At 42.9% G+C, this 25,040-nt stretch overlaps 2 protein-coding genes across 3 annotated transcripts; one reads left to right on the top strand and one right to left on the bottom strand.

Annotated features, from left to right (window-relative positions):
- Nucleotides 1-269: 269 nt before the first annotated feature.
- On the top strand, nt 270-9,153 carry LOC109980911 (amphoterin-induced protein 3-like). Its single transcript, XM_065961190.1, has 2 exons — nt 270-694; nt 1,338-9,153. The coding sequence occupies exons 1-2, from the start codon at nt 659-661 to the stop codon at nt 2,760-2,762; spliced, it is 1,461 nt and encodes a 486-aa protein (XP_065817262.1). The 5' UTR covers nt 270-658; the 3' UTR covers nt 2,763-9,153.
- Nucleotides 9,154-9,951: 798 nt separating this feature from the next.
- On the bottom strand, nt 9,952-24,356 carry tasorb (transcription activation suppressor b). Of its 2 annotated transcripts, none has more exons than XM_020629536.3 (23): nt 23,917-24,356; nt 22,343-22,488; nt 21,685-21,777; nt 21,520-21,592; nt 21,075-21,166; nt 20,842-20,976; nt 20,590-20,714; nt 20,431-20,462; nt 20,135-20,240; nt 19,826-19,929; nt 19,456-19,565; nt 17,281-17,353; nt 17,103-17,177; nt 15,984-16,820; nt 15,320-15,630; nt 15,121-15,223; nt 14,188-15,035; nt 12,998-13,120; nt 12,695-12,854; nt 12,478-12,586; nt 12,186-12,364; nt 11,915-12,049; nt 9,952-11,684 (listed from the first exon to the last, which is right to left on the bottom strand). In XM_020629536.3, the coding sequence occupies exons 1-23, from the start codon at nt 24,218-24,220 to the stop codon at nt 10,477-10,479; spliced, it is 5,481 nt and encodes a 1,826-aa protein (XP_020485192.2). In that variant the 5' UTR covers nt 24,221-24,356; the 3' UTR covers nt 9,952-10,476. The 2 variants fall into 2 exon arrangements, with proteins under 2 accessions (XP_020485192.2, XP_020485190.2); XM_020629534.2 differs by having other exon boundaries at nt 9,952-11,687; nt 23,917-24,355.
- Between the last annotated feature and the right edge of the window lie 684 nt (nt 24,357-25,040).

Here is a 25,040-nt window from a genome sequence, read left to right as displayed (position 1 = left end):
TCTTCTAATCTGTAAGTAAAACCATTAAATTATTTATGGAATAGAATATCAATCGAATACTGTGAGAAAACCGATATTGCTAAGAGAGGCAGGTAGTAAGCTAGAGAGTAGAAAGGGGCAGCCACCAGCATCATTACTTAATGATGAGAGAGGGAGACACGAGGCTGGTCTCTAAATGACACAGAGGAGGAGGAGGGGATTGTGGGAGATTAAGTAAGCTCTGTGCTGTTTGCTATACACTGCAAAAGCACTGCAGGATGTTTGTTGAGCAGCACACTCATTTGGGGCGAGGAAAAAGCCAGTAGGGGGACCTTAAACTTGGCTGGAGAGAAAAGGCTAAAGCATTGTTCCTTGAGCGCCTGGGGAGGAGGATCTGAGGAGGAGATAAGGATTAGACGGCAATGTTGTGGGTTTTCACTGATGGGGGTACAACTACGAAAAAGGAAAAAGCTCAGGAAAGTTAGAGCCTCATGTTGCCGCTAAGCACTTTGGAGAAGTATTTTTTTCCCCCTCTTTTTGGAGGGGAGAATGGGATTAACTAAGTGAGCTAAATCGTTCACTTGTCTGGAAGTGGTGTGAACTTTTCCCCTTTTTGTCTTCAAATTCATACAGACCTACAAGTCAGCAGCAGGAATTCGATTATAACTGATATTTGGTGATGATAAACTACAGCAGAAGAACCTACTTTTTGAAGGTAAAGTATCTCCTTTTGTGAGTATGATTTTTAAACACAACTCTAAAATTGTTAAAAGACTTCTTGGTGGGCAATGATTTGAGCTTCAATAGTTAATGGATTAATTGATTGACAGCAACCTTCCATAATGAAAATAACACATTAGAACCAATTTCTAGGAAAAAAGACCTTTATTTATCTCCTCTAATAGGGAAGTGAATATCTTTCAGTTTTGGACTGTTTGACAAAAGAAATCCAAATAGGTTGATCCCAATATAGGCTTTTTGGTGTGGGGACATTATTTCCTATTTTTTCCACTTTTTTGTTTAATTTATCAACATTAAAATGTAAACGATAAAGAAGTGTATCATTAGAAGTTAAAAATAATACACAAAAAATGTGTATTATTTGTGTTCAGAGGAAACATCTCCAAATAGTCTGAAGTCATTGAACAGATGAAAACATTTTACTGGGGCTAAAGAGATTTGTCGCCTTTCCGTTTGAACCATTTTTCATTACATGCCATGGATACTGGGAGTTCCTGTACGGCATTAACCTTGGAGTCACATTATTTGTCTGTTGAACTGCTCAAAGCAGCTGGTGGGTGGAAAGAGAAAGGTTTTAATACATCACGCTGTTTCTCATTTGATTCTTATCTGACCAGGGAGTGCCTAAGGGATTAGAAACCTTGAAGGATCCGTCTTCCAGAAACATGACCCCTGGACTGTATCCAGGCCTTCTCCTGTTGCTGCTCCTCCCTGGCTCGGAGGAGACCTGCCCATCTATTTGCCTCTGTGTATCTGATGCAGTTATCTGTAGCTCCAGTGGTCTCTCCAAGCTACCTCTGTCAGTGCCCTCCTTCTCAACGACCCTTGACCTCAGCCACAACCATTTGTCCTGGTTGGGTCCGGGCAGCTTTAAACGGATGCCCAGGCTGGAAAACCTCCGGATGGCCCACAACCAGCTCAGCTCCATGGGCATCGGGGTGTTTCACAATGCTTCTGGCCTGAGGCACCTTGACTTGTCTTCGAACAAGCTGCAGGTGGTGGAGCAACACTACTTTCAGGGGCTGTGGAGGCTGGAGGAGCTCCTTCTTTACAATAACAAGATTGCACAGGTGGAGTCCAGCACACTGATTGGTCTGAGCAGCTTAAAGAAGGCCTACTTCAGCCTCAACCAGATCACACACTTCCCGTTCTTCTCCATCCAAGACCACAGTCATCCTTTCCTTACCATGCTAGACCTCTCATCCAACCGGATGTCGCGTCTGCCGTGGGAGGACGTAAAAGCTTTGCCCAGGTTGGTGCAGCGCGGGCTATACCTCCATAACAACTCGCTGATCTGCGACTGCTCAATGTACAGTGTCTTCTGGCATTGGGATCTGAGAGGGTATGAGTCTCTGAAGGACTTCACGGATGAGCACACTTGCACCATCCTTGGGGACCAACGAGGGTCCATTCGATTCCTCCGATATACACGCTTCTTCCAAAATTGCTCAATGGAAAAAGCTGTCTCGCAGCCGTTGACCGTGCTACTCTCCAACGTCTTGGTTTCAGAGGGACGAAGAGTGCGTCTAGACTGCCAAACATCCCTGAGCAGCACAGATCTCTCATTTACATGGCTCTCCCCCAGCAAGGGGTACATCACCGAGGACAGCATTAATGACACACTAATTAGCCTATTTCCAAATGGTACCTTGGAGATTCAAGCAGCCAAGGTCAATGACTCAGGCTTGTACGTGTGCACAGCCGTGGATATTAAACAGGCACTGAATGCAACCCGGGAGGTGAATGTGACAGTGCTTCTGCCTGCAGCTGAGTCCTTTAACACTGGTTACACAACGTTGCTAGGCTGTGTGGTGACCATGATCTCCATCCTTGTCTACCTCTACCTGACTCCTTGTCGCTGTAGCTGCTGCAAACAGCCAAAACCTCCAGTTATCCCCATCGCAACTTATGATCCCAGCACCCTGACTTCTGTCTTCAGCCCCTCTGCAAGAGACCAGTCCAAAATTCAAACTAACAAGCACGTAGCATTTATGGAGCCGATGTTAAGTGAGGAAGGAACACAGTGGACACTTGAAAGTTGATGTTGCAAAAGTTTTTTTTTTTGTGTCAGAAACAGATGACCTCTGGAGAAAGCAAAAATCCTTACTCAGCAAATAGCATCAGACACAATCAGAAGTGAGTGTAAATGCTGTAAATGAAAAAAGAACATCATGTAGCTCTTCTCTCTGCAAGATGAAGTTTAAATGCCTCAGGATCAGGAACAAAAACAAAGTAAAGTGATACCTCCTCTTCTATGCTTGCTTTTCGCTGTCGTCTGACCCAAAAGTCAAAATGAAAGTTTTAACATTATTTTATCCTCCTCTGTGATTTTGCAAAATCACAGAAGAGCTATTAACAGCCTTTAAAAGGTATCCGTGTACTCAGGTACAGAACTGATGGGGGAGGGGGATATTTCTCGAGGGATCAGTAAATGAATATAGCTCATATTTCACAGCAAGTGTTTTACAAGGACAGAAAGCTCCAGGACAACACTGTGAGTTTATGGCTCCCCTTGACTGAAAAGAGTAAGTTCAATGTGTGTATCTTAGTAGACTCACTCCACATTTTGTCCGTTAGAGAACCTTGCATGTCATTAAGCTAACTTTAAATAAACTGTACAGCCATTATATCTCGTATAATACGAAGCATAAAGTACCTAAAACTCACTCCAACCACTGTGAATGTTCCTGGTGACTATACCCCTGTGGATTTAACCAAAATTGAATTTCTGACTAATTGACTTATCTAAAAATAAGAAAACAAATAGAAAACAGTCAAGATTAAGCACAATTTACGTGAAGCCTATTTAATTGCTGTTTGAAAGAGTTCATCACATTCTTCTTTAAGTCATTTGAAGGCTATTCTAAATGTGTGGCGAGAGTCATCAGTTTTAATTCAAGTCTGATTCATTAGCATCTCAAAACTCGTCAAAGGAGCTTTAAAATTAGCACCACCCGCCTTTAGCCCTCCTTGCAGCTAACGTCCACATCCATGTGCTGGATGTGGTAAATCACTGCTGGTCGAGTGAACAGGGATAGCAGGCTGGTTAACAGGAGATACATTCATGGCTGACTTTTTGCGCTAGCAGTGCCCATAACCTCAGTTTCACAGCACTTCTCACCAGCGCTCACTGTTGGGTTACTAAATGTAACTCCTGCTTCCCTTGGTAGTGACAGTTGTGACGATTTAATTGCTCTCTATGCTCAATATTTTCCTGTAATCAAGGAAATGTCACCCAAAAAAAAAAGGTAAATGAATCCTGTCCTGGCATTACGAGCAGCTGCTCTAGACCTAGAAATTGCACCCTCAAGGTCAGATTAGTTTCTTTTCAGCGATTGCTTACAAAGCTGATATCAGAAGTCCCACCCCTTCATGACTTTGATTGGTAGGTGAGGGTGAAGTGACATTGACGGGTTCAGCACTGTTACAAAAGCTTTTTTTCAACTTAAAGCACTGAGAGTGCAGCAACAAAGACCTGCTGACGCCAAGGGCATTGTTGCGCTCAGGTCGCTGAACGCTTGAAATCCCCAAACTGCATCGATTTTAAACTGAAAATGAGTGCTGCCAGTGCAAATAAAGAAAAGCCTTAGTGGACACAGGCACTAATTCTGGTGCCAACTAGTGAGATTGACAACGCTTAACCATTTCAATTTTAACCATCTAAATCATCAACTTCTGATCCTTTTATTTTTCTACAAAACTCCTTTAAGATTAAATGTCTGCTCTTATGATATAGTTTTGTTTTTGAAGAGAAGAAAAGCATATTATTTTTCAACCTGGAGCCGTAACTTCAAACAATAATTTTAACTTCTTATCTAGCAGAAAACAGAAATGTATCCTGCAGCAATCCATCATTCATATACATATCTGACATAAACCTGTTGCATTAATCTAGCAGTGGAAATACACTGATTCTCCATCTGCGTGCCGCTTATCTGGCAAATAGTGAAGTACAGAAATCAGGAGAGTCAACAAACCAAAAACAAACTGCAATTGCACAGCTCTTCAAAGACAACATCGCTTTGATCAAACACAGCAGAGCACTTTGAACAATGTGGAACAAACAAAACCACAAAATTTGAATTGAAGCGACAAATACTTAAAGCAGCTCTGACGCAACCCCCGAGGGGAGCGTTACTTTGTTTGTTTAGCTTGGTTTTTTCCTTATTTTAATTGAGTGTAACATGCTTTGAATAACAGAATTACACAGTGAATGAAAGTCAATGTTGAAGAACATGAGTGTGTGGGATGAGGACATGAAGTCGATGACATGAAAGACCAAAGAGATCACATGGGTGGTCGGGGATGGAGGGATATTTAAAACCTGATAAGACAAACAGAAGCCTCAAAAGAAATCAATCAATATCTTAAGTCCATGAATCTGTAATGTTTTGAGTTGCTGTTTAATCTTAATGCAAGCATTGAGTGGGGCTAAGGATTGCAGTGAGATTTCATTGGATTTGATGTAATCCTTCATATGTCAAAGACAAGTTGTTAGTACCATGGCGTCCAACAAAGAAGAGCTAGAGGATGGCTGTTTGATCATTTTTAAATGCTTCATTAAAACATGTCGTCTTCCAAGCTGAAGGGACTGTTATTGTTGTGCAACTTTAATGTTTATTCAGAGACAAAAAAGGTGGAAATCTAAAATCGCGTGGACAGCTGTGCATGTAACCAGGACAGACTAGCTCTTTGAGTTTCATCACCATTAAACTCTCAGGGATTAGGCAAAAATCCGTTAGACTGAGAGAGCGCTGCATAGTGATGCAGCACTCTGTTTAATCACGCTACTACTGCCTCGTTATATTAAGCAAAGTTTTGAATGTTTTCACATTGCTGAGCAACATTCAAATTCCTGAACAAAGATTACATAAAGTAGATGTGATGTAACATCTTGTATTAGAGTCGGTCAGGACTTGTTGTTTTTCAGAGACTGTACTACAGACATTACATGGTGTGATGGGTTGGGGTTTAGGTTTTAGGAGATTACTACAAGGATATAAAACAGGTGCTTTCTCAATTTCACTGTTTTTAAGTCCCTCTAATCTGGTTCAGCTCTCTGACACAACACACAGCTAGGTTGGGATTTATAGTTTCTGATATGATTAGCAGACGAGTTGAAACATTGAGGACATGATGTGAGCGTTTCATTAAGGGCTTTCTATTTCACGAAGGGTCCACAGGTGACCCTGGTTATGTAAGCACTCTGCTGATTTAGGGAATCAACCTGGGTGTAGGCAGCGTGTCAAACTGAGAGTGAGGGAAGTTTGTATCCTGATGCCATTTGGTATCCAGCATTCTATTTTAACCTTGTGACAGAAAGTACTTTACAGATAATGTGAGGGCTCTGCAGAACATTTTGAAATACTTGTATGAATAGAACACCATAAATGATCCTTTAGCTACAAATCAAATTTACCACACATATTTGAAACTTACAGAGTTGATCTGATACTCAGTATAAGAATTAATACTTCCGAAACCATAACCAGTTAAGTTTTAAATGACTGGTTTCAGGTTAAATATGATGTGACAATAACAAATAACAACAATGTGGCGCAAGTTAAGGTTGTAATGTTAGTCAAAGCAAACATAAAGTCAGCAATCTATGTTTTTATAAACTATTTTAATCGCACTGGTATGGGAGGGGTACTGAGTATTGGTCAAACTCTGAGAAACTCAAATCTAGGTATATGAATTGGTATCAGAAAGGAAAAACTGGTATTGTAAAATATTAAGGAAACCTGTGAAGAATATGCATAAACCTGCAGCATGATCAAATTCTATCACAAAATCCGAATATAACACTTTAAAATAATCATAATCTGTTTTTTAGTTACAATTCACTTCGCAGACGCTTTTCTCCAAGTTTTTTTTTAGTGCCACCCTGCAAGGTGCAACTATGTATGGCTCAGCGTATGAGAAAATTATCCTGAACCGCCCTAACAAATTACCGAGATGTAAAAGAAGGACTCCTTGATGCTGTGAAAGATACCCTTCTCCAAAGCACAACACTCATCAAGCTCCAATTAAAGCATGCGCCTCCCTTTCCCGATTAATTGTTTCCCCTGGTTTCGTTGATCACAGAGGGATTCTAAATCATCTTATTCAAGAATCTAATTACCCTGAAATGAGGAGTTTTACTCTGAATAGCTCAAGTTGAATTGCTTCCACCAGTGGAGGCCTGCCTCGACTGTCAACAGGGGCTATTACTGAACTGTCAAAACAGTCATCAGGCAGGAGCGGAGGCATCCAGCTGTGGCAGATACATACGCACCTTTCAGACGCCCACCTGCATGAGCTGAGTGGAGGCCCCATGTCACGAAGCCCACTAGAACTCTTGTTTTATTCTAATTGGACATATTACCTGAAATATGTGCTCAAGATACCCACATAGTATTCATTTCAGAACAGTCCGCAAACCAACTATACATACTGCAGGTCTTTTTTAGGAGGTAAGCTGGTCGCTTCCCCCCAAAAAAAGAGTAAAATAAATGTGGACTGCTGCACACCAGACAACAGGCTGTTCATCATACCTCTGCACTGTATGTGTACGCAGGCCATCGTCTGTGTTTTCAAGCAGCTGGATGCCCAACAGGATTCTGGTCCTGGTCCAGTTACTGTGGGGTGTGTTGCACATGAACATGTCATTAATCAAAAGTAAAGATCTATCACATTTCATTGCAAACAAACAGAGCCTATGCACTGTAACATCATTCCATGCAGCTTGTTGCAGCAGGCTGGTTCCTGGCTCACTGGGTCTCTGGGGTTGTTATGTGCTGCAGTGAGTAGAATTTAGCAGCATATTATAAGATCTGACATGCACAATGACTCAAAGCATTTTAAGTTTTATACTGTGATCGTGAACACTCTCCTACAACATCTTTTAAGTCTTCCTCGTGTCGTTTCTCCCACCAGTTTTATTGTATCATGAGGTGCTTCCCTTGTTATTATCTGTCACACTTTTCCACTAATAAGACCACAATGAAGTTTGATGAGTTATTGCTTTATTATTTCCATTAGAAAAAGACTTTTACTGTCAGAGACATTAAAGGTACCCTATCTTCACTGTGTTATAGTGTCTGTGATGCTCAATAATGTACTTTATTGTTCAATTTCTATTTTGCCGTAACAGCCACATGGCTCTAGGGAGGCAATATCAGAGGGTCCAGCACTTTTTCAAGACTGAAATATCTTAACAGCTATTGGATGGATTGTCAGAGTAAGACACTTACTGACTTTTGCAATCCGGCGAGTACACATTTATGGCTTTCAGTAAAAATATCTTGACAACTATTGGATGGATTGGCACAAAATTTGGAGAGGGCACTCATCCCCACCAGGGAAAGAATTCTGATAATATTGTGTATTTCTTTACTATCCTTACATGTGTTTTTTTATTGAATCTCTCAGTGGCTTTAATAAATAGCTTTGAGTTTTGGTTGTCACATTCATGTTCCCCTGAGGGTGAATTGCTATCATTTTGATGTTGCCTCAAATGAAAACTTTGCAGATTTTCAGCTTCATCGCAACCGATGCAAACTAGGAGTATACAGTAAAAACACCCACAATTGTTGCTGATGTATCTCTTGGATGCAGTTTATTGACGCTTTAAGATCGGTTGTTCCTCCACCAGCAAAGTCATTTGACAAAATTGGCGGGGCAGAGGAACAACTGGCTGTTATTATCTGGGATTCGTGGGAGGAAAGAACCTTAGGCTATATGATAAAATGTTCTTGGCTACTTTCTGCAACTAATCATTGTTTTTTTTTCTTCTAATGGGGCACAACTTGAATGTTAAGTTTTAATACTATTCTCATCAACATTGTGAACAAAACAAGATTCTGACAAACCTTATTGCACTACTGATGAGCACCAGACAACAAATAGCCAATTTAGCTACTTAACTTAAAAAATAGTGGATATGTAATTAGCTACTATAGAGACATACACTTCCCTAAGAAGACAGAGTTAAATGGAGAGTGAATATTAGACTCACATTCATCTGGTGTCCAGAAATGTGCTCTCATTTTCTGCTGCATTTGTTACAGTGACAAACAGTATGCTAACAGGCTAGCCTTATCGCGTTGCCCATGACAACCGTCGCGGTTCACGGCTTGTTGTTTCCGCTGCCCCTAGTGGCGAGGGGGGGAAAAAAACACAATTATTCAAAGCAACAGTAATATTTTTATTTCATTTTTTACACAGAGTGATCAAGAAAATCAAGATCAATATCGTTGATATTTTATTTTAACTTTAAAAATATTTATATTTGATCTGAAGTTACCAAAATAAACAAAACAAACATTGATTTATATGCAAATACAGAATACATTTAATATAACTGGTTTAATTTCCTAGTATATGTACTTTTTCTGAAAACTTTAATTGTAGTAGAGTTTATTTCCCTGGATAAATCTATTGAGTTTAGTAATGTACAGTAATTGAATAAATCATTATTATGCTATTAAATAGGCTCTCCCAAAACTGTATTTTGGACGGATATTTGAGGTGTCATATCTGTGTAGTGTGGGTGCTTCAAAATATAGCTCATCTTGCTCATGGTTTCTGTTATGGGTCTTATCTTCAATTGATTTAATGGGGGGAAAAAAATGTTCTCAGAGTTTCCAAAGTTACCATGGCGGCATGTGTATTACACAACTGGAATGAGGCTCTGGAGATAAATGTTAACCTATTTTCCAAATTAAATGGAAAGGGCGCCCTCTAGTGTTTCTCGCGACAAGGTGCTTAACCGAGTTAATAAAACAATACAATGAAACCCATTCTGAGAGGACATCAACACTCATAATGATCCTTGAGTGGCGGTTGAGTCGAGGGGCAAAAGGCACTCAGCATGCAGTCTCTAAAGGGTTTTTAGTGCTGCATTTCCTCCGAATAGCTCTCCAAACACACACAGCTTGATGTGGTGATGCCATTGATTTCTACTTCAGCGCCCTGTACCTCAGTCAGACATTTTTCCTTGGTATTTTTAGACTGGGTCTAACATACAAAATAAGTTTTGATGAGCATTAACACAACAGTTTTTCATACATATCTGTCTGACCCAATTATTTTTAATCTCACATTTGATTTTAAGGGTATGTTATGTTCTTGGTATTAAGCATTCTATTTGGCTTTTACAATGTTAAGATATCTATCTTCAAACTGCATCGGAAGCATTTAGGAGGCTGAATCAAATTTAAAGTTAGAGTAAAATGACAGTAAGACAGCTGTGATTTATATTTTTAATAGTTTGTTTGACACCGTCTCCAAACTGGTCACACAAACAAGATTTGAAATGTTTTATTTTAATAGAATTTTGGACAACCAAGTAAGTAAAATAAAAAAAGAAAACCAACAGCAAAAGTGAAATTTCATTCACTAGTTTTTTTGTTTTTTTTTCATTAAAAAAATATCAGCCTTTCCCCTTGTTCACAAACCGTTTCAAAACCGGACGAACAGAAATAACATGATAAACTCCGAGAAGCTGGAAGGCCATAAACATTTGTAGGCAAATATAAATATAGTGGTTTGGACAGGGTCTCAAATAGCTCACATGGAAATAGTGTACGTACAGTTCACAGGACAGTAAGACACTCGGCTCTGCCTGTATAAATTTTTATTAATGTAGAAAACCAGAAGCCTTATTTATTGATTGAAATCAATGTTTTTATGACAAGGAAATATATACATTCAGCCAGCTTTAATAGTCTCGTAGTATGGTGTTTGTGTTGCCCCTTTGATCATGTTGATTGTCTATTCAGGAGCATAATTGTGAGTGTAAGAATAGTCCGGATAGTAATCCCGAGGCCCGCCCCTACCTGCTGGGTAACCCCAAGAGCAGGGTCCACCTCCAGTCCCACCCCCCCGATCATGTCCTCGTCCTGGCCGAGGCCAAAGTCCTACAGGTGGGGCTCCTCTCCCTCGATATCCCATACCACCCCGCATAGGTCCATGATCCATCTGTCCATGGATGCCACCTATACTACCATAGCCCATTAAGTGTGGAGGCAGCTTAGGTCTTACTATAGAGCCCCCCCTGCTGGCCACTGGGGGAACTCCAATCGAGGGTCCAAGTTTGTCAGTGCAATTCACCTGAGTCCTGCACCCCTGACTACCAGGGGTGCTACCACTGAGGATTTCCCCAGTCTTAGGGAGACCACTGGGGTCCAGTGGGCCAGATGTGATCACACCCTGGTTGATAGCAGTTTCACAAGTGCTGATCCCTGCTGCCCCCCATACTCCCTCCCCAGGTCCACTGAGTGTCCTTTCCTGTAGTGTGGGGGTCCGACTCGCACTGCCAGCCATGTAACCAGGCAGGGGTGAGTCACTATGTTCTGTGTAAGGGAGGGAGGTGGTGAGGGGAGAGTTCCCAGCAGTCCCTGCTCCTCCTGTATCTGAGCCATACGTGTGGCCCAGCATCATGAGGTGAGGCGGAGGGGGAGGTTTGACCTCCAAGGGAAGGGAAGACAGGTTGGCTAGAGGTCCTACTGTGGCCATGATGGGTGGGGTTGGGACTGTGGTGGAGGCAGGTGGGCGGTATTCCTGTTCGTGTGTGCTGCTGCAGGGAGAGGCAGGGTAAGCAGGGGAGGCAGCATAGCTAGAAGAACCGGTGTAGGACGACCAGGAGGCTGAAGGACAGAGAAAGCTCTGATGAGGATTCACAGGAAAACCTCCCGGGGACAAGCTGCCAATGTCTGAAGAGCAGATGCCCATCTGGTTTGAAGCTTTGAACTGAGAGATGGCTGTTTTGAGAGCACTGTAGTCAGAAAGTGTGGGAGTTCTCTCTGGAGTGGCCATGTCCGGGAGCGGAGGACGAAACTCGTCCGACTCTGGCGGTGGCGGCTGTGGAGGCTTCCCCTTCCCAAGTTCCTGTTTCTGCTCTGAGGGTTCCGACGTGGAGAGTGGCTCACCATCATCTGAGTCTAATGACATGTCCTCCTCTTGCCCACACTCATCATTCACTACTGGGAGAGCAGGAGGGGGCAGAGACGGAGAAATTAAGAAGTGGAAGGAAACATACAATCAAACACAGACAGTAACAGCATTACACTGCAGGGTAGAACAGGAGGCTTTAACTGGTATGATAACTGTAAAATATAAAAAGCAATTCAGAAAAAGTTATCACGTTACAGGAAAATTGCATGCAAACCCAGTTGTTTTAGGGTTTTGTCCTGCGGATGATGCTACTCACCAGTAGAGGGCGGCGTTGGAAGCTCATTCTGATTAATGGAGCCAATCAGGCTGTGGAAACCGCTCATCACGTCATCAATGCTTCCAATTACTATTCCATTCCTTGAGTACTGTAGGAACATCTCAAATGGCCTCTCTGAACAAAAAAAAAAAAGAAACATACCAACATACACATCTCATTTGAGTTCAACATTGTATTCACAACTTAAAATAGTGTTCAACTCAAATAAAGGTAAAGCACTCATTTACATTGTGATTTTTGGTGAACATACCTGTGAGGAAGATAAGGTGCCGCTGCTGTGTGTGCTGTGCTTGGAGCTTGATCAAGCACTCCAGATCTGGAGCCTGACGCGACTGGGTGTCACACTCGTGATACGGGAGGAACTCGACAAGGTGCTTTTTCTGATAGGCTGTGAGAAGGTTCAGCAGTCCCATGGCATTGGTGTTTATCCTTGGAAGAGTACAACGGAAATTGATGCATGAAAGTGTTGGGACATTTTTGTTTAAAAGCTTGGATCTGGCAAATACACTAAAGATTGCTTTGTAAGAAATGAAGATACTGACCTCCCCAGTTCTTTGAGCTTCTTCTGAGACTTGCAATGCACCTTCCACTGCCAAGGGTGTTCCGGTGTGCTCTGGTCCTCCAAGAACTTCAGCAGGCCTTGCAAGCGATCTGGACAAAAAAAAAAAAAAAAAAAAAAGCAACACAAGCTCAGAAGTCTAGTCCAGCTGATTTTTTTTCTTTTCTGAGAACTATCACGCCTCTTAAATTTAAAGTTACCAGGTGTGATGAGGTCAGGATTGAGTACAAACTCATCAGACACCATGAAGCCTCCGGACACAAACAGCTCATTATAAGTGTGGTTCTTGACATCGTCCAGAGTGTCAACTCCAGCGAAGCTCACTGAAGGCAACTTCTTCAAAGACACCAGAGCCGGGATCTGAAGAGTGAAAAGATGAGATATCCTATTTTACTTTTAAACGAAAATGTTTGCATATAAACGTTACAAGGACATTACTCTATGTTAAACTCCAGATTGAAGCAAGGCTGCGAGGTGAAGAAGGTGGCAGGAGGCAACTGTACCTTGTGCACGTGCGCTGCTATGTCCTCATTCTGAATGATGATGAGGAGCTTATCCAAACTGCCGCTGTTTTCCAGAAACGTCTGTGGACTGCACTCGCTGTTGCCGAGACTTTTCAAGTACTCCTTTGGGACGAGACAGGAGAGACGTAATTGTTACAGACAGACAGATGAATGTATCGCTCGCTCTTACGAGAACTGACTGTCTGACAGACATAGAAAGAGCTGAGCGCTGAGAGATGGGACACACAGTGACAGAGAGGAGCTAGTGTAGCACTTCACTCACAGTGTAGACCTGCATTTCAGCTTGTGTGTGTGCGTCTGTTTTGTTTACTATGGCAGAAAGCTGTGAAGCTTCTATTCCCCAAAGAAAAAAAAAGAAATGAAGTGTACCGATGATGAATATGTAAGATCTGACATGTGCTATGTAAATGATAAGTAGACATATTGAGTAGCTAATTAACACATTTTGATTAATAGTCTGAATAATTGATTAAATGATTTACTCAAATAATTAACCACTGATTTTGATCATCTGCCAATCAGTCTCGAGAAGAGTTTCTAGTTGATTATGAAACCGACTTTAAGTAAATACTGATGCCTCTATATGACTTACAAAAACAAACAAGATAATAAGGAACACATGTATAATTTTTAATATAATTATTTATACTCCATGTAAAGGGCAGGGTGGGTAGAGAGCTAAGAGTACACTTAGTCCACATGATGGACATAAAAATTAAAGTTCCTCACACTGGCTTTTTTTCCTCTAAGATTTTTTTTTTTTTTTTTTTGCCTTCACTGTTATTCATAGCACAGCTTAAGACAGTCGAGGAAAATGGTGAAGAGAGAGTGGAGACGACAGGCACCATAGGTTCAGATGAGGGAAGTGCTTTGACCCTTTTTTTAAACGGGGCGTCTGCTCTACCAACTCCTCTCACACTATCTTTACTATTTAGGATTACCGTTTATCCAAATCCTCCTCATAAAGTGGAGGATTTTGAACACATTTCTACATGAAATATTTTTAGGTTTAGGGGTTTGAATGGATGGAAAGCTAAAGGCATCATCTATGTGTTATGAAACGTATGATATGCATTTGTCACAGACTTCATAAATCAGAGAATAATTGATCATGTTAATGACTACTACTGCTCTCCTTTTCGAGGCCACATTCAAACCTCGTACTGTACCTTAATCTGCTTGCAGACAGTGCTCTCCTCCGCTTCATCCCCGGAGTAGATGTAGAACTTGACTGTGTTCTTGGTGACATCCTTGAAGATCTCCACCAGGCTGCTGAAAACCTCAGGCTTCAGCTGACCGATGAGGCTGCCGGCCAGCAGGCCTGACCCGCTCCCAGAGGCGGCGCCTGGGTTCTGGGAGTTACGCTCTGGAGAATCTGCAGTGACGTGAGAGGGAGAATACATCTCTCCCCCCAACTCTGTAGACTGGGCTTCTGTTTTGGTCTTCATTGTTGCTGCCTCTTTAACAGAAAGACCTTTGCTGCTGTGAGAGGGAGTGCTGCTCTTTGACTGGGAGGGCTCTGCTTTCGTTTTTGGAGTCTCTGCTGGGGTTGGGGGTGGTGTTGTAAGATTAGAAGTTGTCACTGGGGGAGGTGGGGAAGCAGCCTTTGGGGGAGCAGGTGGGATCAACTTGTCCATCTTATCGCACAGTGCTTTGACATGCCCCTGAATGGGAACAGGGGCGACGTAAGGTACAACAAAGTCTGAGAAGCCGGTGTTGGGCACCCAGGAGTGGTAAGTAGGCAACCTTACTGGTCGCCTTGACGTGTAGCAAATGTGATGAGCCTGCATAATGTTTTTAATGTCAGAGGTAAGACTGTGAAGTTCCTGGCTCAGTATGGTGTCCAGGCTGATGGAGGGCCTGAAGGGAACTTCCTCTGTGATAGGTAACGTGGTTGCTGCAGCCACCTTTTTTATTTCGACGTCTGCGGGCGTCTTCTGCTCCTGGTAGCTTTTCACCGCTGTCACGGCCTCTGGCTGTGGCTCAGGCTTTGGCTCAAGGAAAGGCTGTGCTATTTCTAAAAGGACAGAAGAAGAACTTATCACACTGACGCCTTGTGAACCAGATGTAACGTGCTTTTAAGTGGGGATGAGTGGAGGTACCTTCATTTGCGGGGTTTACCCATGTTGGGTCATTTGAGGTGTGAGCTTGCTCTGGTGGGGAACCCGGACTGAATGGACTACCAGGGCTACAGTCCATATCCACCTGAAGAGAGAAAACACCAGTGGTTCATTTTAAGTCAGTAAACACAGCTCGGGATTTAAAAAAAAAAAAAAAAAAAAGCATCTGATCAAATCTTACCTCTGTGTAGTTAGTAAGTAATGCTGGCTCATTTTGTTTCCGAAGGTTTGGGTCAGGGAAAGCAGCTTCCGCCCTTCCTGAGCCAGTCGACGATTCACCGTGGTTTGGCGGTAAAGACATGGAACCCTGAGCCACGGCTTTGTTGAGAGTGGCCAAAAGGATCTTGAGGAGGCGCTGGGTCTCATTGACTGCTGAGGCGTTGGTGTTACCTCGAGCTCTCAGGTCGGTGTCGTAGATGCCCATGCTTTCCATCACTGCTGTCAGATTGTCGCTCTGTCCAATGTCATCTCCCATCTCGTCAGCTTGGGCTCCTATCAAGATACAAAACAATTAGTGTGGTTGGTTGATTAAAGCTAGATATGTTAGTCTACTAGAACATCGTAAATAATAACCACATTTTTTTTGTGTGTATTGCAAAGAGACGATGAAGAGGGATGTGATCGGTGCACATTAGTCAACTTTTGAAATTTTTATCGTTACTTTTATTTTATTTTAAACTACCTTAAATGAAAAGGTCCCCCCCCCCAGACTTAAGTACTTGTAAACCTCAGAATTTTACTGAAATCGAATGACACTGTTGAAATCGAATGACACTGTTGGGGAAACTAATAAAATACATTTGTTTATCAAATTTTAAATCAGAAACAGCAGCAGCTGTCCTCACCTCGACTGGATTCCCCGTTGCTCAGTGCATCTTCACGTGCACGTTTGTTCAAGCCCAACCTCTCATCCCCCTCCAACTTCCTCTTCAGACTGTTTTCATCCCAAGCGCCATCCTCTCCCTTTTGCTTGCCAGGATCCTTCACAACTGCTTTCTTATGGAGTTGGATGAGCTTGAGCAGCTGCTTCATCTTGTCTTTATCGTACTCATTCTGGGACAGTCGCAGCTTCTGAGGCTGCTGAGGCGCGGGATCTATGTGAGACTTGTGCTGCAGCTGGGCCCCGTTAGAGTGTGCCAATCCTGCCCTTCGAGGCTTTTCCTGTGCTGGCCTCTCCTGAGGCGGTCTTTCTAAAGGTGGCCTTTCCTGAGGCGGCCTTTCTGGGAGTCTTTCTACCCTGTCCGAGCCCCTGTCTGAGCCGCCCCAGTCGGAAACGGGGCTGTATTCCACTGGGGCGGGAGTAGGTGTGGGTACAGGTGTGGGGTTCCGTATTTTTTCTATTACATCCTTCACTTTGTTCAGAGGTAACATGTAGTTAACAGGACTGTGAACATATGTGCGCAGCACGGCTTCCATGTTAAATTTGGGCCGGGGCACTGGGTTGGTCCTTTCTTCTACTGTGTGTTTGTAGTCGGGAAGAATGAACGGCCGCACTGTGCCTGCATCCACACGAGTTAGGTAGTCCGTGGCCTGTCGTTCCACCCCTAAGCTCAGGTCCTTGCCTGGGTTGGGACGTAACTTGTAAAGGGAGTAGTGCAGAGCAGGGATGAAAGGCTCCACGGAGGACAGGATAGCAGGCTGGGGCTCCCCAGACAGCGGCTCACGCTCCAACAGTCTGGATGCTACAATGAGGAAACATATGTCACTTTCTTTAACACATGCTTTTACTATTAAAGTCTTTATATAGCAGCTTTTTAAATGACAAATCAAGAGTGAAAATATAAAAACGGGGATGTTATCTTTCGTTTTTCGAAAAAAGCAGGAGCATGAAGTAGGTAGCCATGAATAAAGAGCACCGTCATATTCATCATCCCTGTTTGCCAGTAAAACCTTCCAGCTCTGAGATTCATGCAGATGCTGCCACGGGGGCTCGGTCAGAGAAAGAGATAGTGAATAATACTTACAGTACTTGACAACCATCCTTGACTCCTGAAAGATGAATAATGCTTGCAGGTTCTTCTCCACTCGCCCCCGCCGCTCTAGAAAACAAACAGAAACTCTGAACCCTCGCCGAGGGGAACAAGTAGGTGTTCATCTGACAAAGCAGAGAATCACGCGAAAAGAGCAAAAGCTTTTTGGTACCTTTGGACTCGATCATCTGAGCTGATGACAGCAGGAAGAGAAAGCCCCTGTCAAACAAGGAATTCACCAGCACCTGAGAGAGGAGAGGAGACGCTGCAGTCAGAAAACATCAGGCTGTGAGAATCATCTGATATATTGTAACATCCGTCTTCTGTTGAGTATGTTTACATCTATTCCTTATGGACACTTGTTCTACATTGTTAGGTTTTATTCTGTTTAATACATAAAAGGAATAACTTGATAGTTTGACTGTATTTTGATTAATTACACGAGGATAGACAAAAGCAATATTTTCTGGAATGAACATCTTTTACCTCAGCTTAAAATGTATTTTATTCTCAAATTAGGGCTGCACGATATTGGGAAAAAATGACATTGCAATAGTTTTGTTTCCTGCGATATATAATGCGATATTTTTTCAAGTTTGCTGCTTCACTCTGTTCAGCTGAATTCTCCCTGAAATGATGATTACAGACTCTCACCTGTCTGCCTCTGTCTCTCACTGCCTCCGTAAACGCTATATGCATTTGAAAAGAGTCTTAATCATGTTGATATCCGTTAATTATTGATATTGATCTATAATATTTCCTGCAAGTGATTCTTCTCAGATTCTTCTCAGACTTTTTAATAATGCGCTCATGCACTGAGGTTCCATCAAGTTGGTTGGCCTTCACTAACAGTTAGACGTGAACGGCATTGGCTGCTATTTATTTATAAATCAGTTGCGGGTAATCTACCAGTATACATCACTTCTTTATTAGTCTGGGCTGATAATCAGTATCAGACTCGATCAAGTGACTGGCTAATGTTAACGGTTCCACATGTAAAAACGAACTTTGGGAAAACATCCTTCACTTTTCTGTGCTGCACACACCTGGAACACAATACAAAACACGTTCAAACTCAATACAATGGTTACCATGGGTCAATTTAAAAACTTGATCACAGCTCACTGTACTCATGAGTGTAAATGTTATTAACTGTAGTTACCTGCTTACTGCTTATTCTTCTGGTCTTATAATCTATGTATTTTGTCTTCGTTATTTTTTTGTCTTTTTTGTCTCTTATTTCATTTTAATTGTACTCTCGACGTCATTGTAAATGAGGGCTTGCCCTCAATGATTTCTCGAGAATAAATAAAGGTAAAATGAAATGAAATGAAATCATTCAAGTTTCCACCGCGACCAAATAATATTACGGGGATATTTATTAAATATGTTAACGTGCTGCGCCCCTCTAGCATGCGCGCGAGAGAGACACACACCGGGAGCGCGCATATACATACAGGCTGAGCAGACGCGCAATGAGCTCACAGAGTTTGTCCTCCTCCTGCGTTTTGCCTTTTTTGTAGGCTTGAGTAATCAGTTGCCAGAGATGTGAATCAATGAAAAGTAAGGTTTAGAGACATCTCTAGAACAAGCACAATGCATTTTGTGAAGATGCAAAGCAAACTTTAAGCAGATAAGCGGATTACTTCGACATTAAACTACGACTGTTTCAAGTTTTATGGCAGCTCATGAAATCATGAGGCGTGGGAAGGAGGACGTGAAATAAACAATAAAATGAGCTATCAGAAGATCGAAACTTAAGACCTCAAAAACGAAACCTAGAGCCTGTTCTGACTGAAGACAAAGTTGAACGCGCAGCTCTGGAAGCCACTGCCTTTAACCTCAAAAGTGTTAAGTATAGCCCCTTATGTGATATGAACGATAAGCAAACTGTCAAGATTGTCAAAATCCCTGCAATGCTCCGCTCACATCCACCGCTCCCTCTCTCTGCCCGACCCTGATAACAGCAGGTGAGATGACAGAGCGCTGAGAATGTCCTCTAACTACGCGAGTTGTCGTATAAAGTGGTAAAATATATAAATGGATTATATAAATGGATGCTCATTTATGCTCATTTAGATCTATTAGTAATGTGAATGGGCACAGACAGGTTACATAAACTTAATTGAAAGTCTCAGATATATTTTTCGGCTCCAGACGGATTTTTTTCTTCTTCTTCACATCGCATGTCCTTTGCGGTGTGACTATTGCGCATGCGCACATCGCGATGACAATGCTGAAACGACATATCGTGCAGCCCTATTCTCAAACTGTTTGAACTGAATTCTGTGTGTTCACGGGATGTGTATGCATTAGAACCCGGTAAGTACCAGATAGTGTGACTCACCATCCTGTCCCTTTCCAGTTTGTGGACCAGCGCTGACAGGCTGCCGCTGGTTGCTTTGCCTTTCCCATCCACCACCTCAAACAGGCTGCAGGACATCCCACACTTCATCACTGCACACAAAGAGAAGCAAATTAGAAAAGCTGACACAACCAATCTATGCAGTCCTTTTTTTTTTTTTTTTTAACCCTGAGCTCAACTTGTACTTAAATGTTAGAACGGATAAAGTGTGAAAGTGTTTCGTTTTTTTCTGTAACAAATACTGCAGGGTTTGCATTTAAGAAGCTCTAGACACTGGATATGAAGAAAAGCATTGTGGTCTCCACTTTTCCATCACCTGGTTATGAGATCTACACGTGTGATCCAGACTGACCTTCCCGTGAAGCGCTGTAGGTGTCCCATGAAAAGAGCGAAGGGTGAATCTTTCGCTTCGCCTGATCCAGCTGCATACCTCGAGTCACCTCCAGTTTCTCAGGCCTGCAGGGGAGCACACAGGAGCACCAGTCAAACAGCATTCAAAACCATTTCAAGTAAACCTACTGGCATATCATTGCACTTAGTCTCTAACTCCCTCTTAACACTCATGAGACAGCTGCATGTAGCAGATCAGATTTAAATTCTGAAACGGCACTGCCAATATTTCCGGCGGATTAGCAGAATTGATTGAGGAAGGTTTACTCACAGTTTGAAAGGAAGGTAGGGGCGCGAGGATGATCGTAAACAGATGGGGAATAACTCCTGGCCCTTGTTTACTAGTGGACCACTCCACACAGTGTAGCAGCTTTTCCCTGCAAAAGAGGCAAAAGCAAAGGAAGGAGGTGAAACATCATGCAAAGCGAAAACAGGGTCCATAAAACTAAATGCACTTTTCTAAGCTGATTCTGAAAAGCAGCAGGTAAGAAAGAGCATTAAAATGTTGAAACTAACAATACTTTTGGTTTCAGTATATATTTAACAAACATGTGAAAGAGGTTTTACCTCTACTTCCTTCAGGGGTAATAGTGTTGAACCTTTTGGGGAAGAGGAATACAGATCTCATTAACAAACACAGAAAACTGCAGAGATGTCAGAATGGAAACCACTTTAAAATACTTGATGGCTTTTAAAATCTTCTCCGAAGGAATGAATGAATGTTACCTGTGTGCAGTCATAGGAGCCGCTGCAGCTTCCTTGCCTTTGTACTGAAAGGAAATCACAGCGTAGGGGCAGACGTGCCGCGGCCGTGCCTTGATCTCTTCGAACGCAAACTCAAAGAAATATTGCTGAAAGTCAAAAAGAAAGACTCGTGAAAACCTTTAAATTCCATCTAGGGAATAAAAGAGCTTATTACATTAGTTAGCTTACACAAGCCATACAACAAGTGAAGGAAAACAACAATCCAGTGTTTACCTGTGTGAGCTCAAAAGCTCTGTAAGACAGCAGAGACGTCACCCGGTTGGCACTTCTTGACAGGTGACAGTCGAACTTGGGTGTAGGTTCGATAGCGTTCTTAGGCATGTTCTCGTGGATGTGCTTAATTCGGCCCTGGAAGAAAAAAAAAAAACACGTCATATACTGGTGAGTTTTCAGTCGAGCAAGAACTCTGTCAACATCTCAAAAAGCAGACAGGATGGTAGCCTTACCCGCATAACTTTAAAGACAACTATGTCTCCAACAGAGCCAACATCCAAGGGATTGATTTGTAACAAATCTGAGTATTTGGACAGATAAACACCTACAGTGAGAAAAGAGCAAAATTAGAAGAATAGCATTATGATGATAGGCCATTAAAGTGCATTGGAGGACAATCCAGACAAAACATCAATCCTACAGCGGTTACTTGTTGAACAACATTCAAGTGATTCATTGTTGCATGTATCAGGGCAGGTACAAGCTGTTTAAAAAAGAAAATCCATCTTTTCCAGGTCAAACACCTTCACACGTTGATCAAAACAAAGATGTTAAATTTAAAAAATGCAACCCATGAAAAAATAAATTAACCCGACACCCAAAAAAAAAAAAAGGTTTCCCACAACATTCTAGTCTCCTTTCAGGTCATGTCAACAGCAAATCAGACCACAAACTTACCAACTGAAGGATTTCCGAGAGTCGTAATCCTGGAGTGCCCGACTGACAGACCCTTCTCGCAGACCCACGGGAGCTGCGCGTACAAGGGCACACACGAGGATCAGAATGAAGTCAAACAAATGAAAAAGAAAGCGTCGTCTTTCATATCTCGTCCTTCACTGATACCTTGGATTTGTCCGGGTAGAGGAAGCAGTAGGACTCAGTCAGCTCTTGTTCCGTGCGCCCCTCCTGCTTCATCTCTCTCCGCTTCTCGATGAACTGCAAGACAAAGCGGTACACAGCCAATGAGACACAGCAGACTGAACTCTTCAGACTGGCAATCTGTACCGCGCACGAGCATGTCTGACTCCTTAAGTCCAGTTTCAAGCGCGGTTTCAAACGCGTCCTTTGCCCTTTATTTTGAGTCTGCCTGTGTTGCAAAATAAGCATGTTTCATGATCACATAAAGCTATGCATGTGTTGTATTAAGACGTTATGTACAAGAGGTAACCGTGATCAGGCCTGGAGCAATGTGAGTGCAGGCCAGAGGGGCACTGGGGGGGTGGGGTGGGGGGGGCTTCAGCACGGTACGGGACAACTTATATTCAAGGTATCATTGATCACTGGTCAATAAACACTCTATAACAAGAGGATTGCACTTGCGTGTTGATAATGTCTTATAACAGCGTGTGCTACATCAGCATCTTTAGAATTACCGCACTACGCAGTCTTAGCTTTATTTCAGCCTACAAAACGCTTTGATCAATAAAAAAAAAATAAAAAAAAAGGAGCAGCCCTAATATTCATCCAGATAAAGTCGGGTACAGGCGAGACAATGACCAACCTCCTTTTCCAGAAGCTCATTGTGAATGAGCCTGGCTTTGCAGTACGAGAAGGTCCCTCGTGAGGATGCGTCCAGGTAAAACGAGGAGACGATCTTCACGAGGTCATCAAACTCTCGGCTGTCGGGGGGCAGGAACTGGTACAAGCCTGCACACACGCACATGGGGGTGAAACAGTGGTTAGTATATGGCAGCTACTGCTTACAAGTGTGCGCATGTAGAGAGGAGAATCAAATCAAAAGTAGCACACCATACAATGTCACATTCCTTCACAGGAAGGGGACATCATGTGTCCTCTGTTGACACTAAGGTTCCATAATTGAGTCACATGCTCTGTCGTAAAAAAAAAAAAAAAAAAAAAAAAAAGAGGGAGTGAGCGCAAGATGAAGTGATGTGAACTGAGTGCTAGCAGACACTGTGGATGTTTAGTCCCGCTCTGTGGGGTTGCTTAAAAACCAGCAGCAGCATCATCATTTGCTAAACATAGTTCTAAGATAACTTAACTGTGCAATAGGCGGTATTATTGTTTTAAGGACACTGATCGACAGCTGTAACTGGATTTCCCTAACGTCAACAATGATCAGTGCAGCAGGCTAAGCATTACATCTGTTTACATTTACACAAAGGTTTAAAAGGGGCGAACAATGGAAATGTGTCTACTGACAGTACTAACACAACCTGTGCCACCTGCTGAGGGAAACGTTGACCTAGAACGCTGCTTAGATCGTGCTCAAGATTAAAGTCTAGCAACATCAGCTCATTTTGCATATATACAAATAATTGATTTACAACAACAACAACAACAACAACAACAAAAGGACCTTAACAGCCACTATCTATGCCACTCTGCAGAGGTATTGCTGCTTTTGGAGACATTGTGGGGCTGTGTTAGGGAGAGCTGTCTCTGAGGAGGGGTTATTGGGTTATTAGGTGTACAAGGGATGCTATGAGGGACCAAGTGATCATTAAACTGGGACAAGTGAGTGGGCAGCTATGCTTGGAAATCATCACAAGTGTCATTGCACTGTAGAAACATTTTTAAACAGACAGGTGAAGTGGGGGGGGGGGGGGTGAAGAGAGGTACATCCATGCCCTTCACTGAGGTCAATGAGACACCCACATGTTGTCAGGTGATGGCTGCAACACACCTATGATGACACCACCGGCAGCAGCAATATTCAATCACACTTGAACAGGTGGCGAAAACTGCACAAGGTGGGGAGTTCAAATGGCCAGTCCTCTTATAAAAAATAAAAAAAAGTGCTGCTTTTAGGCGCCTTAACACGAAGTCAGCAGCTCACTAATAACTGAGCACAACTATAAACCATTTGTCTGCAATAACTACTCAGGGCTGCACCGATCAAGACGACCGTATGCGCTAACACGGCACATGGCGTCTGTCTTAACGCACACCGAAATTGCTGGTGATCATAAGTTTTGAACTCGTTAAACTAGAGAAGATCAGCAAGTTAGCCAGCTAGCACGCTAGCAACATGCAGCAGGAGCAGCAGAATTAACGTATGAAAGACAGGCTCTGTGCAAAAAAAAAAAAAAACTGCAGGGATATGGCAACCACCTTTCCGTTCTCGTATCTTCCTCGGAATCTGAAAATTTTTCCGTGGCAGCTCCTCGCTCGGTCTCTGGCCCGGCAAGGGAGAACCGCTGAAGCTCCGGGCGTCCGCCTGCGCGCTCCTCCGCCGCTCAGGGGCTTCTTGTTCGGGCATTACACTGTCTCCACATCCAGGCTGATCGCCATTTTGCTTGGCTGTGGCCGAGGCGGCGGATGATTTCTTCGGGGGTTCGCCACAGTCCGGCTGGGGATCGTCCGCCTTGGTGCATTCCGAGTCCCTTCTCCCCACCGCACTGGGGTTCAGGGCCATTTTCGGGCACCGTGCACGTAAATGCGGGCAATAACAGCTCTAACGATTACGGCGCCGCTTCACTCTCTCACTCACTCACACACACACACACACACTCTCCTCCTCACCCAGCCTCCGCCATTGTGAAAATGACGTACACGTTCTTCTCCACCACTGCAAAACGCTGCCGTCACTATGTTTACATTCGAGAGAATCCGCGCCCCCCAGCGGCGGGACAGATGTACTGCCAGAAATCGTGTAGTAGTAATTGGATGTGAAACTACGAAACGAGCGACCACATCATTCCACACATTATTCTTCCTGTTTAATGGAGTACATTTTCCATTAAACAGGAAGAATAATGTGTGGCATGCATCCAGTTACGTATAATCTACCCAGAAGCCATTACTGCCTGACAGGAAATAATTACTCAACTTCATATTATCATATTTCTGAAATATTTTCAACACACACTATTGCCTGATGCACTCTGGTCGATGACTTCCGATTCACAAACTTATTGTGAAACTTCAAGAGCAGCATGTAAGAAAAAAATATTTCACTCATGTAATACTTAATTTCCCCACCAGGTGGTGGCAGAGTGTCAGGGATTCTCACATTCTTATAGGATGTTGTGCAGTTACAGATGTTTTTGATTACGTTGTGAAATTGTAATGAGCAACTGGGCATGTGCTGGTATGCCATCTCTTATCAGAACCATTTGCCTTCACATTTTTAAAACTGATTACTCAATTTGAAATACCACTATGGTTGTCAAAGTGTAGGCGAATAAAGTTGTTAGTCAAAATGTTTTTTCAGGACCTACTTAACGAGAAGAATA

The sequence above is a fragment of the Labrus bergylta genome, chromosome 12, assembly GCF_963930695.1.
Source record: "Labrus bergylta chromosome 12, fLabBer1.1, whole genome shotgun sequence".
Lineage (NCBI taxonomy): Eukaryota > Metazoa > Chordata > Actinopteri > Labriformes > Labridae > Labrus > Labrus bergylta.
The sequence above is the reverse complement of the archived record's forward strand: the minus strand, read 5'-3'. Positions and strand labels throughout refer to the sequence as shown.

What these genes read in the sequence shown, in the direction of transcription:
- LOC109980911 (XM_065961190.1), top strand. Translation starts at nt 659, where the DNA reads ATGATAAACTACAGCAGAAGAACCTACTTTTTGAAG. An exon ending in GAAGAACCTACTTTTTGAAG is followed by an intron (nt 695 to 1,337) that starts GTAAAGTATCTC and finishes TTATCTGACCAG; the next exon opens with GGAGTGCCTAAGGGATTAGA.
- tasorb (XM_020629534.2), bottom strand. Translation starts at nt 24,220, where the DNA reads ATGGCCCTGAACCCCAGTGCGGTGGGGAGAAGGGACTCGGAATGCACC. An exon ending in GAAGATACGAGAACGGAAAG is followed by an intron (nt 22,489 to 23,916) that starts GTGGTTGCCATA and finishes GCGTGTGTGCAG; the next exon opens with GCTTGTACCAGTTCCTGCCC. An exon ending in ATGAGCTTCTGGAAAAGGAG is followed by an intron (nt 21,778 to 22,342) that starts GTTGGTCATTGT and finishes TTTGTCTTGCAG; the next exon opens with TTCATCGAGAAGCGGAGAGA.